The following is a 14,039-nucleotide window of genomic DNA, read 5'->3' as shown; positions in this document are numbered from 1 at the left end:
TGTGGTGGTTTTGGGACAATTATTGTTATAATGAATAAATGCGAGTGCATGGGTCTCTTATGCTTTTGCTGAACACCATCAGGTAAGTATATGAAGGAGGGCGGACTGGAAAGAGGTGCTGGAAATAATGCTTGCCTATCATCCGCAGGTTTGAACTTATTTGATTATGATACTTATACTAGTCAATGCTTTCAAAAACTAAAGGGGCATTTCATTAGGTTAACACAGTGATATCCCGGTTGCGTGGCCATCAAGGGGAGAGAAAAGTGACAGTTACAAATCGGAATCGGAAGTAAGGCCAGCAGCTATTGCCTTTAACAAACTCAACAACAAAACAGTGTCGTAAGAAAAGGCTGCAGCGAGCAAAAGTTCTTTCATGAACTGAGGAGACGCGTCTTGATCCCGATCAAACGCTGACGTGTGTACGTTTGGCTCCGGCTACTTACCGTGTTATGACCACCTCTTCAGGTCCTTGGACCCTGGATCACACATCACACCAACTGTAAGTGGACCTGGCACCCATTCGACACCTTGTTGGGATGTGATAATGCTCCTTGAGAACAGTGCTGACTGTTTATTGTTCAGCTCGACCGCTTCCGCGCTAGGCCTAACCGCCGGCCTAGTATGAGTGGAGGCGCCCAGCGCGACGCGGCCAGCGTCGCAGCGGGCGTCGCTGCTGGAGGCGACGCCGCTCGCTCATGGCGTGCTCTACATGCTGACCTTCGTCCCACTGGTTCATCGGCTGACACCTGCGCAGCGGATCTGAAGAAACCATCTTCATGGGAGCCTAAACCTCCACCACTGCCCGATGCGGACTACAAGGTGATTCTTCGGATACGCGGGGGTCTCGACTGTACCAAGTTGCACCCCTGTGTCTTACGACAACTCGTTCTCAAAGCAGTTGGACTTCCCATCAGCAGCCCTGATCAAATCAGGGTCAATCCCACCAGTCACACAGTGCTCGTGAGTACGTCAAGCATGGACCGAGCAGATTTATACCACAACATCCGGACCTTAAAGTTCAACGGAGTCCCCTACGAAGTCGTCACCCACGTTGCCGACCCTGTAGATTCTTGTCGTGGAAGGTTTCATCTCCCTCTGGATTACGCTGACGAGGAAATCCTTCCAACCCTCCAAAGATGTAATCCAGCCATGACCATTGGGGCCGCTCGCCGACTGAGCACCACCGAAACCATCTTGGTTGTTTTCCGTGGCACGCACGTCCCTTTTTACATCAACTACGAAGGCTGCACGCTTCGCTGCCGCCCATTCCGACTGAAGGTGGAAGCCTGCACCCGTTGCCGAAAAATTGGACATCGCCAGGATGTCTGCCCCTCTACTCCCGATGCAATCTGTCACAAGTGCGGACTGAAGGATTCCTCAATGGACCATGAATGTGAACCCGTCTGTGTCGTGTGTGGTGGAGCTCACATCACCGGTTCCCCATTGTGCAAACAGCGTTACAAGACTAAGACACCTAAATACCAGACACCTAAGCCCTCAGAAGTTCCATCATCCCGGACACCGAGCCTTAATCGCTCGCAAGAGCGTGGCCCACAGCGGGGTCGCAGCAAGAGCAAGAGGCGGGGCCCAAACTCGACTCCCAAAGAACTTGACTTCCCGACCCAGTCAACGAACCCCCATTCCACCAGTCATCTGCCAAACCCATTAAAGGTAAGCTGGGCACAGGCAGCTTCCTCTAACTGCTCCTTATCTCAAAACATTAGCCTAGAAAAAGTTCTAGCTGAAAACGCTAGCCTCAAGGCAGAAATTCAAAAGTTAAAGCTCGAGCTACAATCCCGAATGCCCCTTATATAGCAATCTTTCGCAGCATTCCGAACCACGATCTTTCATTCCTGCTCAATCGCCCCCTGCTGTTGAACCCACGATACCTCTTCCTCCTACTGACATGGACACTACAATGCCTCGAGACACCTCCCAGCTGCCACCCTCAAATAAGCGCAAAACCCCTGCCACACCACGCGAAGAAGAATCTCTCAGCGACACAGTTCTAACTCTTAACGATAGGATAAACGCCCTCGAAAATAAAACACAGAAGAAATTCGCCGTCATTGAAAGTAAGATTTCTCACATAGAGAGCAGATTCACAGCTCAGGAGACGGGCCAAGCTGCCATAAATGACAAACTTGACAAGTTTCTAGATTTTGTACAAACTCAAATGCAGCAGACCACTGCATGGATTGCGGCCGTCACGGCCAATAATCCAAATATAGCCGTACCCGCCTTCTCTCCTACACCCCCTCCCGACAATGGCTGCAAACCCTAATCGCTCGAACTTTGTAGTATGGCAATGGAACTGCAGGGGGTTCCGCAAAAAGAAAGCGACTCTTCAACAATATTTGGCCTCCTGCCCCAAACCCCCTGCAGTCATTGCCCTACAAGAGACCCACGGAAACATAACTTTTCCCGGTTACAGTGTACACCAAACTAAATCTCTAAATTCTCCCGATACTGCAATATTAACGCAAAAACATTTGACGGTAACTCACTCTAATTTCGACGGCGTCGATGTGGAGCACAACTTTTTGGAGGTCCTTCCTTGTAAAACTCAAGAATCGCCTTTATACGTATTAAACGTCTATAGTAGGCCACAGGCGAAACACCATCGCTTCAATACTCTCTTTGCCCGAGCCATTGCGGCCGCGAAACATCACCCTCTCCTAATACTTGGTGATTTTAATGCACCAAATCAAGTATGGGGCCACTCTGTTTCTACACCCAAGGGTAGGGCTTTGTGGGTTCACATACAGGATCACCGCCTCACCCTCCACAACAATATAGACATGCCCACTAGATTAGGTAATAGTGTAGCTAAAGATACATCTCCCGATCTTACACTCAGCCATCGCGTTCACTTTGTCACATGGACCAACCTGAACATTAACTTCGGTAGTGACCACTACATTATTCAAACTACCATACACTTCCGACACAAACCTTTAGCTCCCAAGCGCCTGAGCCTTATTAACTGGAACAAGTTTCGCGAGGCCCGTCACTGCTCGGCGCCTACTGAGATAGATGATATCTCGGAATGGGTACAGCAATTGCACACTGACACAAAAACGCATACCACCATGTTACCACCTGATACGCCTTTTACAATAGTTGACACCCGACTTCTTCACATGTGGGAAGCTAAGCAATCTCTCCTCAAACGCTGGAAGAAGAGGCGACACAATCGCCGACTGAGACTGAGAATTGCGAGACTCGATTTGCAAATTCAGGACTATGCCATACAGCTTGCTTGTCAACAATGGACCCAGAAATGCGAAAGCATGCATGGCCACCTAGACAGCAAGATGACATGGCAGCTCCTGCGGCATTTATTAGACCCTACCATATCACGTACCGCAAATAATCATCACATTAACAAACTACTTCACTCGCACAAAGGTAACTTAAACACTCTTTTTAATGATCTTCGCGACAAACACCTACCCAGCGCGTATCGATACGATGCACCTGACTATATCGGACAACCAAATGATGATCTCAGTAGCCCCATAACGGAGGCTGAGGTTAGACACGCGCTTGCGAACCTTCGCACCTCATCTGCACCAGGCCCTGACCTCGTCAATAATAAACTTCTCCGCAACTTAGATGAAAACTCAATTATAGCCCTCACTAAATTTTTTAACCACTGCTTCGACACTTCTACCTTGCCGGCTGCGTGGAAGGACGCCAGAGTTATTTTCATACCAAAACCTGGTAAGCCCATAAACACAGCCAACCTACGTCCGATTTCCCTCACTTCATGCATCGGGAAAACACTTGAACATGTAATCCTCAACCGCCTTAGCAAATTTATAGAAGAACACAACTTATACCCTCACGAAATGATAGGCTTCCGTAAATCCCTTTCCAGTCAAGATGTCATGCTTCGACTGAAGCATGACATCATTATCCCTAACTCTAGTCTCGATACTCAAGCAATTCTCAGTCTCGATCTCCATGGGGCTTTTAACAACGTCAGCCACACTGCCATATTGAGTGAACTGAGCGCTATAGGCGTTGGTAAAAAGATTCATGATTACATATCTGCGTTCCTTTCGAACCGTACGGCAACTATTTACATTGGGTCTGAACACTCTTGTTCTTACTCCTTGGGGAGTTTCGGCACACCTCAAGGATCAGTGTTATCACCTTTCCTTTTTAACATCGCGATGATGCCGCTGGCTCGAACGCTGAGATCCATATCAGATCTCAAATTTTCACTTTATGCAGATGATATTACCCTCTGGATGACAGGCGGCTCCGATGGTCACATTCAGGAAACTCTGCAGACTGCTGCTGACAGGGTGGTGGTTTGTGCGGGTAACATGAATCTGACCTGTTCACCCACTAAATCTGAACTGCTCCTCCTTCCTGCCCATCGGGGCTCTGAAAAGCACATCTCTGATATACAAATAACACTGAACAATACACCCGTGCCTAAAGTTGACAGACTCAGGGTGCTTGGACTACACATACAACGAAATCGACTAAACACACACACCATTAAAGCACTTCAAACAACTGTGGACCACACTCTACGCCTTATAGGCAGGATATCTAATAAGCATGGCGGGCTACGAGAGGCAGAGCTCCTCCGCCTCATCCAAGCCTTCGTCCTCAATAAAGTGACTTATTCTCTCCCTTATCTGTTCCTTCTGAGAAGAGAACAAAATAACGTAGACACTTTGTTACGTAAAATCTACAAATTCGCTCTCGGAGTCCCCATTCGAACGTCCACCGCACGGCTCATGGAGACAGGCACATTGAACACCTTAACGGAACTTATTGAAGCACACTTAACTTCACAATATGCTCGTCTTTCCAACACACAGACCGGAAGATACATACTCGATACCCTCAGTATCAGGCCAACTCCAACCACTAACGCCAAACACACTATTCCGCGTGAAATACACAAGAATCTACTCATTCCGCCGCTCCCTAAAAACATGCACCCTGTGCACCACGAGCAACGTCGACGACAGCGTGCAAAAACTCTCGAAAAACGATTTTCTACTTCTAAAGAAGTGCTCTACGTTGACGCTGCCGAATACAGTACTCGTCCTTTTTTCGCCCTCTCAGTTGTGAATTCGCTAGGTCAGATATCTGCTGCTGCTTCTATTTCTGCTTCCTCTTCTGAGGAGGCGGAAGAAGCAGCCATAGCTCTGGCCCTTACAGTTCCAAATTATTCACTTATTATTAGTGATTCAAAAACTGCCATCTACAATTTTGGAGCGGGTAGGGTGTCCAAAACAGCCCTCTCCCTCCTTTTGGCCCATCCCCCGCAACAAGACACGGCTTTAATATGGACTCCCGCGCACGCGGGCCTTGCCGGTAACGAGGCGGCTCACGCCAGCGCCCGAGGATTTACGTTCCGGGCGCAGGCGCTGGAAGAGCCAGGCCACGTTCCGACAACGGCACCGTTTGCTGCGCGGGATCGCCTTTTAACATTTCACGACATCTGTAGTCACTACCGCCTTGGTCGTTTATCCTTACCGCCGCTAACGTCGAAATCCATACGAAGGCGCGAAGTACTGTGGCGACAGCTGCAGACTCACACCTTTCCTTCTCCTTACATTCTTCACCTCATGTACCCTTCTCTTTACCCGTCCTCCTCCTGTAAATATTGCTCCGCACAGAAAGCAAATCTTAATCATATCATGTGGGGGTGCTCTAAGCACCCCCCTCCACCGTCCCTTCGAAAACTAATTAGTAATGAGGAGCAGTGGGAGGCTGCCATGCGCAGCTTGAAACCCGACGTCCAGGAGGCCATCCTGGGTTGGGCAGAGAGGGTTGCGGAGGACTATCGAGCGTAGCAATCTCTCCTCATCTCTCTTCCATTGCACCTTTCCTTTACAAAGGAAAAATAAAGTTTATACCTACCTACCTACCTTCATGAACTGAAACAGCAGGGAGAACTCGGCAGGTACAGTTAAGTGGAATAATCTAAACCCGTGGGAGCACGCGCCAAACTGTTGACCTTTTCAGTGAAATGGGAAGCACTATCGTCCTGGACTGTGGCGCGAGAATGCACAAAGGTTGACACATGCCGATGGCACTGCTTCAGAAGTGCATTTTTGGGGTCAGGCATATTTAGATTGTGTCATTAAAAGAGTAAACATGATGGGGGTGCTGCCCGCTTAGCCCGGGAGTTGAAAAGTGTGCACACGAGTTTTGTCGTAAAAGTATTTCTTTTGCCTGTGAATACCTGTCTGAGTGGCCTCGTTTTTGTATCATGTATTTGTGTCTTTGCCCCGAGAGCATTTTGTTTGTCGCACCCTTTATCTGGTGGAGCTAGGGGTGCAGTGCCATGTTGTTTGTTGCATTCTATTGGCAGTGTCGATAAATTAGCAAAATGTGAGCATGTTCGCATGGGTGCGTTCAGGGTTGCCCATTGAAGGGCTAAGGTTCATCCCACCACTGTCCCCCCCCCCCTTACTAAGTCAATGTATAGAACAAACCTTGCCCCCCTCCCCCTCTCTTTTGAGGGGAAAAGGGGGGGATACACCTCCTAGAGTACACGCCTATACATGTGAGCATGCAAACATAAGATTGCAGGTAGGGATTTTTCTTTATTTGTATACTTAATTTACTGGCCTGAAGAAACCTGGGACCTCGTGTCCCCGTCACTGCCGTTTTAGCTGTATTAATCTATCTATCTTACAGTCTACGCAATCCGTAAGTGAAAAAAAAAAAAGGTTAACACTATCGTTGTGTATAACAGCAAAGCTGCTTATCTTCTGTGTTTGCTAGGCCTTTTCTTGGCATAGCCAAAGTAGAGTCGAACCACAGTTTGTCACATACAATGAATGCAAGAATGTCCAGCGCAGTGCCCATGTGCGTGCCCACTTCAGGGGGGTAGGCGAAGGTTACCGCAGCGCCCCCCTCCCTATCATGCCCATGTATGGTGCCGACACCCCCTCCACCCCGTGCGCACGCCTGCCCCATCGCGGTGGTCTAGTGGCTAAGGCACTCGGCTGCTGACCCGCATGTCGCGGGATCAAATCTCTGCTGCGGCGGCTGCATTTTCGATGGAAGGGAAGTGATTTTAAATGAAAAGAAGATAAAAGTGATCCCCATAACCGTCTCTCAAGGAGAGGACACCTCAACAGTAGCTCATGAGGGATGGAGGGTAGAGAAGGGAATAAAAGGATAGGATTAAAAGCTAGAGAGAGGAAGAAGAGAGTGAGGCGCAGGAACAGAAAGCGACGGAAGTGAGGAGAACACAGGACATGAGGACACGGTTGCAGGAGTCCGAGGACGGAGCACCACTGGCGAGACCTCTTGTTGGCGACCGGAGATGGCGTAGGGCTAATCCAATCGGCCAGAACTACGCTGTCGTCGTCGTAGGAAACTGGTGGCAGGAGGTGGCGTAGAACCAACCCAGTCGGCCAGAGCTGCGCTGTCGTCTCGAGATCGCGAAAGCACAACCGGTCGGCACGGAATCCAGCGAGCGAGTCGAAAATGCTGTAGGCCTGTGTGCTCGAATTCGGGTGCTTGTTTAAGAACCCCGTGTGGTCGAAATTTCAGGAGCCCTCCACTACGGCGTCTCGTATGGTGGCTTTGGGACGTTAAACCCCACATATCAACCGTGCGCACTCCTATGGCAGTGCCTATTCTGTGGTCCAGATCACAGGGCTTAAAATAAACCATCCCTTTATTTTGTGGACCATACGATCAACTTGTGTGCAGTGGGCCTTGAAGAATGCATAAACAATGCGCTGCAGTAGCAGCCCGCCACTCTGTTTCTGTGCACTAGACCATAGAATATTGCTATTGAATATTCATCTTTCCTTGAGAAGATTGTGAAGAAGAAGCAGCCATCGAAAACAACGCGTGAACTCAAAAGAAAGGAGAGAAGGAAGAAAGCGTCCACCATGAAGCGTTTATAGTCTTGTTGCTTCAAATGCCGTGACCGGTTATTTCGCAAAGTGGTGCCGAAACCCATCCGGAATACTCACCGGGACAGCACATTCTACGATTCGTTCTTCTTTATGAAGAAAGCATCCCACGGCAGCTATGGAAGATGGGGACAATCCAAGATGTACATCGTGCACGTGACCAAAATCGAGAAGCTGCTCAGTTAAACTTCTGACAGGCTCTGTAATACGACGACCTGTCCAGCTTCTTTACCCGGTAGAACTGTCGTCACTGTAATGAACTCAAAGTGCGCGACTTTTCGGTGGGCGGAGGGTATTGAATATTTATCTTTCCTTGGGAAGATGATGAAGAAGAAGCAGCCATCGAAAAGAACGCATGAACTCAAAAGAAGGGAAGAAGAGAAAGAAGAAATCGTCCGCCATGAAGCGTTAACTGCTATATGTGTAAATAATGTAAATATAGTCTTGGTGCTTCAAATGCCGTGACCAGTTATTTCACAATTTCCACGGGAAATTGCCAGAGACGTCGTGAACGAAGAGAAACGCTGACAGCACCACTTCGACCGAGTGGCCGTGAAGAAGAAAAAGACGGTGTTCGAGGCTCGCGAGGACTATTGACCGTCGGTCCTTTCTTAACTGCTGTACTTCTTTCGCTTTGGGGACAAGTGGTGTGAATAGAGCATCCTTGTTGTGAGATAGTTACATCTGTTGCATTTTCTGGTGGAGGTGCCGGGCAGATGAGGCCAAGCCCCACAAGAGAGCGAAGTTAAAGTCCTGACTATTCGGAAGCCGTGGAGCTTACACCAGTGTCAAGGGCGACGGAGCCACCACCCCTATGACCAGCCAAGTTGCATTTCCACCAGCAAATGTAACAACCTCACAAGGATGTTATATTTACGCTGTTTATGAAGTGCGAACTTGTGCCCAAGGCGAAAGACGCACAGCAGTTAAGAACCGAAGGTCCGTAGCCCTCGCGACCCTCTGTCTGGAACACCGTCGTCGTCTTCTTCGCACTCGTTGGTCGCTTGGTCGAAGCTCGTGCACATGCAGGGCTGGCTCGTGCATTGCGGCTGGTTTCATCTATCGTAATGGCACCGTCAGCGTTTCTCTTCGTTCACGGTGTCTGCGTTGTACTGGGCGTTGGCAATTTCCTCTGGTAATATATAGTAGACCAGACCACAAAATCAATTTATCGTTCGGTCGACCGGATAAAGCTCATCTTTATTTACCGGACCACGCACTGTCTAGCCTCAGTAGGCCAAACAGCCCACTTCTCACGACGGTTTTCTCCCACATACATAACATGATTGTGTGGTTTATTCCTTATAGTTTATCCGTGATTTATTGTGGCGGCAGGTCCACAGATTAGGCACTGCGCCCTTCTTCCTTAATTGTTATGGCTGCTTTCTCAAATCGCAAAAGATTCGCTTGCCGCTGTGTGTCCGACCCAAGGAGATTATGTTAGCGGACATAAGCCATCGTACAATGATGCACAATTGAAGACGCATAAGCTTGAAAGGGTCGAAGTGTAGAGCCCGCTTTTAGGGGTGCATGCCTGACCCATGCGATTATTGCTGTATTAGCAGTGAAAAAACTTGTACTTGTGAACTAAAAGACCAAAAGGAATCCGGCGCACAATATATATAGTAAGTGACGGCTGTTTGGAAATGTTTTCGCCCTGGTCTATCCCGTACGTGCGAGATTTAAGTCATTTTAACACCGCAGCACATTTCTGTCATGCAAAAAAGTGCACTGAGATTTGCGCGAGAGACTTCAATATCGAGTTATTCTCCTGATTGTATGGGCACACCCGTAAATCTTTTGAAAAGCAGTGCCAATTCCATCACTAAAACGTAACAACGGGGACAAAGGGGGGTGTTTCTAAAGTCAATTCTCTGACACTAGCTTATCGCATGCGGAACACGTCACTTTCACCGCAGCATATCAGTGTAATGCGAAATTAAAAGTATATCAAGGTTAACGATTAAGATGCAACTATATCATGGGATATAGCATGCACGTTTTCAGACGTTTCAGACGTCACCTGTCATCCAGGAGGCCCGGCCAATTTTATTTCTCTTTTTACAGCGAAAGCTTTAATGTGGCGCTAGGCGAAACGATAATCCGTCTGCCACGAGCCATAATAACGGTCTCCATTGGCTGCGCCGTCAGTTCTCTATGTCGCATGCATGTGTCTGCGCCACTGCTAGCGCCGTTAGTGGCGGCATTGTCTGCCTCGTACCCAAGCATGCGTGCCATTGGCTGCGCCGTCAGTGACGTCGTTCATCCCTTTGCAGTCGTGTCGCCAAGCCGGCCGCGCGCAGCAGTTTCCACGTGGGTAGCAGTTTCCTACAGCTTCCACATGGGGAAGGCACTAATTGTACGAACGCCCGAAGAGCTGACAACTTTCCAAGAACAGCGCTGACAGCTGATCCGTGAGGGAATTCATGTTCGCTGGCCGATATAGTGTTTCTTACGCTGCGCTGACAATGTGACAATGAGACAAAGTGGGTGTTTCCTACTCTTCGCTAAGACGATACGGTGCTGCTACCTACCAGTGGCTCCTCGTAGCTTCCTGACGTTACTGCCAGATGGGATCCATATCTCACACAGCGCCTACTCATTCAGCCATTTGTTATAAGTCGCACAACCTATAGCTATCCTTACCTGAGGGCCTTGAAAGCAGACGAGCACAAAATAGACAGAGTCATACGTGCGACTCTCAAGAAGGCTCTAAACGTCCCCCGCGGACACTTAGGGAACGTCTGCTTCAAATGGGGCTCCACAATACTAGTATCAGAAATATTTCATGCACACCACACTAATCAAGTCATGCGCCACGCCATCACTAAAACGGGACGGAAAACACTATCAGAACTTGGCATCGAAGCCCCCATTGAGAGAAGGGGAAAACTACGTATCCCACATGAATGGAGGCAGGACTTCATCATCAAACCACTACCACGCAACCTGCATCCTCAGTTCCACCAACATCGACGTCGGGCACGGGCAAAAGTTCACAACTACTCAGATACTGAGGGCTCCTTCTTTGTCGATGCAGCTGGACCAGCGAATATTCAACAAGGGTCATTCATTGTGGAAAACAGGTTGATTGTATATCAGCCCAGGACACAGGCACAACTAGTATGGAAGAAGCAGGAATCGACCTCGCCCTACGAAACCCAAGGTCCACCTTCATTCTAACAGATTCAAAAGCAGCCTACCGAAATTTTTGTAAAGGCTACATTGGCCTAATTGCGCATCGACTTCTTACACAACAGCGCTCGTGTCTTTCGTGTCCTTCTTGTCTCTGTGTCGTCGATTTGTTCTCGCGCTATAACTATCGTCATGCCATACCAACTAGCCCAAGCTGCCACACTTCTCGTCCTCACGCTTAAAGGGCGAATGGAAACAGCTGATATGGATACCCGGCCACTGTGGAGTTAGAGGCGATGAGCTCGCCCATGCCTCGGCCCGAGAATTACTCTTCCGGACCTCCAACCCCGGCATATCGCACCCACCCTCGACTATGCGTATGGACCCGATCCTAACATGGACAGATATTCAAGAACATCAAAGACTCGAAAGACAGAAACTTCCGCCCCCGAGGCCAAAGCTCAGTAAATAATCTCAGGTATAGCGTGGCGTCGCCTGCAGACCTTGTCTTACCCCAATCCATACATACTGTCCAAGATAGATCCCGACACATACGCACCACATTGCAAGTTCTGCGTCACTAAAACAGCCACCCTGTACCACATGGTATGGGAATGCCCACACAATCCACCTCTACAACCCAGAGCACAGCACAACACTGTAGGGTGGGAGGCAGCTCTGTCCAGCTCGGATCCGAAGATCTAAGAGGCCCTCGTGAGACGAGCGAGAACAGCGGCTCGTGCCAATTGGATCCCGGACTAAGGATCCCACTCACCGACATTCCTTCATCGGTCACAAATAAATGTTTTATTCTCTCTCCAAACAGAAGACTGTCGTCTTTCGACATTTGCAGCGAAGCAAGCAAGCACAAGGCCATGTTTTATATCTTCTTTTTATGACGTATACTTGCGGTTAAAGTGACGTAAACGTTCAGCACTCGATGTATCATGGCCAGAAAATTTTTTTAACGCTGAAGCGTCGGCTGAACCGGGTTATTTCAAAGTAATTAGATACCAATATATATGGATATCCGACATTTTTGTCGCAAGTGCACTGAACGCGTTTTTATGTTAGTTTGTATCTTTAGTACCACTTGCCTGGTGTGTTCAGACGCAAAAAAAAAAAGAAATTTCTATTGGCAAAATATTGCGATTAATTTTCAGTGCAGCACATTCAAAGCATTAAACGATTGCGTAATTCCAATCACGAGTGTTTTTATGTTGGTTTGCTCACTGTACGACTATTTGGTCATAGGTACGTCAAGATTGTTTTGCTGAAGGGAAGCAGTGTTATAATGAATGGCTGAAGAGCTGACATGGTGTCTATTGTTCAACATAGATTTATTCTCCTGTTAACCCATCCCGCACGCCTCCTCCTCCCTTCCCGTCAGAGGCTTGGGTTTTTTTTTTTTTTTTACGGTTTCCAAGCCCGGACTGCCCCCTGTGTGGTGGTTATGCGGACTTCGAGCATGTACTGTGGGGCTGCGCCTCTGCCGGTCCCCCTTTCACCCAAGAGGAAATGAAGCGACTCATTAAGGCCCAGGACCAGACCTCTCAAATCCTGGCCGTCCAGAGGGCCCGCGCGAGGGCCGTCAGGTTTAACCTGATGGTCCCCGAGTGGGCCTAGCCAGGTGACGCTGAGTTTACTCGCGTCTATTGTGGACCAAATAAAGTTGTTTCACTCACTCACTCTTGTTTTCATTTGGGGGGCGCAGGGGGCAAGGTGGCAACCTTAACTCCAAGCCGCACGATGCTAGAGTATGGTTTTTACGATGCGTCACCACGCAAGGTTGCCCTATCGACTTGCTCAGTGCCATCGTTAGAAGGCAGCACATTATGAATAGTCAGTGGAAAATTATGATTGCGATTCCCTGCCTTCATGACAGCACAGTACGTCGTCCCAGAAAGTGCTCGCAAAAATTACTTCATCGTTGTCATAAAATCCATCTGTCCGCCTCGGTAAAGAAAAAGAAGAAAAAGCTTCTCACCACCTTTGCTACATTTCTTTTCTAGTGAATCACTGACCCTCCAAAAATAAGCGGGACAGAAAACAAGGGCGTTTTTTTTTTTATAGGGTGGTTGTTACCTTGCGTGTTACCAACTGCAGCCACAAGCAATTACTACTATAACCCCGATCCACGTCCGCGATATCAACATCGTGGCTCACGCTTACAGCTTATGTTGTCTGCTTCCTTCCTAATGTGACCTTCTATTGAACACCGTGTCAACCTCGCCGTTGGTTGTGGTTATTTGCTGTTAGCCCGAAGGTAGCGGGCCCAACCCCGGTCGTGGCGGTCTCATTTCGGAGGCCAAATGCGTCCTGCCTCATTGATTGATTGATATGTGTGATTTGACGTCCCAAAACCACCATATGATTATGAGAGACGCCGTAGTGGAGGGCTCCGGAAATTTCGACCACCTGGGGTTCTTTAACGTGCACCCAAATCTGAGTACACGGGCCTACAACATTTCCGCCTCCATCTTGCCTCATAACGATATCGTGGTCTCAGAGCTTGAAACCCCAGATATTAATTATTTGGATGAGCCCTGCAACACTTTTCCAAGTACTGGTGGAATGGATGCAGTAAAGAAGCTTATTGCCTCGTGAAATGACCACCGTAAAATTTTTAAAATCTGTCCAACACGAGTGTAATTCAAAGAGAGAGAGAGAGAAATAGAAGGAATATATATAAGAAAGGTGGGGAGGTTGCAAAGATTCGTCGCATGCTTTCTATCTGATTTCGTCCCAACAAAAGCGCTGGAGTCTAAGCAGGGAGAAATGACACGAGGGAAGAATGTCTCGTCACCTTGTGCACTTTTTCTTTCTTTATTTCCTTCGAACGCGCCGCTTTTCGGTGCGATCGCATGCGCACGTGCGGACTCGTATTGGCCTCCTGCGGCGACCCAGTAACTCCCACTCGCTCTCTGGATTTCGTGCCGACTAAAGTCCCTCTACTTCGTAAAAGTGGTGGTGGTAGTGGTTAGAAGG

The 14,039-nt window shown here is 48.6% G+C and overlaps 1 protein-coding gene across 1 annotated transcript; it reads left to right on the top strand.

Annotated features, from left to right (window-relative positions):
- The first annotated feature begins 11 nt into the window (after positions 1-11).
- LOC142814222 (uncharacterized) lies at positions 12-5,901 on the top strand. Its single transcript, XM_075892514.1, has 2 exons — positions 12-502; positions 586-5,901. The coding sequence occupies exon 2, from the start codon at positions 625-627 to the stop codon at positions 1,816-1,818; it is 1,194 nt and encodes a 397-aa protein (XP_075748629.1). The 5' UTR covers positions 12-502; positions 586-624; the 3' UTR covers positions 1,819-5,901.
- Positions 5,902-14,039: the final 8,138 nt, after the last annotated feature.

This window comes from Rhipicephalus microplus, chromosome 4 (genome assembly GCF_043290135.1).
Source record: "Rhipicephalus microplus isolate Deutch F79 chromosome 4, USDA_Rmic, whole genome shotgun sequence".
NCBI classification, from domain to species: Eukaryota; Metazoa; Arthropoda; class Arachnida; order Ixodida; family Ixodidae; genus Rhipicephalus; species Rhipicephalus microplus.
This window is presented reverse-complemented; position numbering and strand designations above follow the sequence as displayed.

Coding starts and splice junctions, on each gene's coding strand:
- LOC142814222 (XM_075892514.1), top strand. CDS start 625: ATGAGTGGAGGCGCCCAGCGCGACGCGGCCAGCGTCGCAGCGGGCGTC.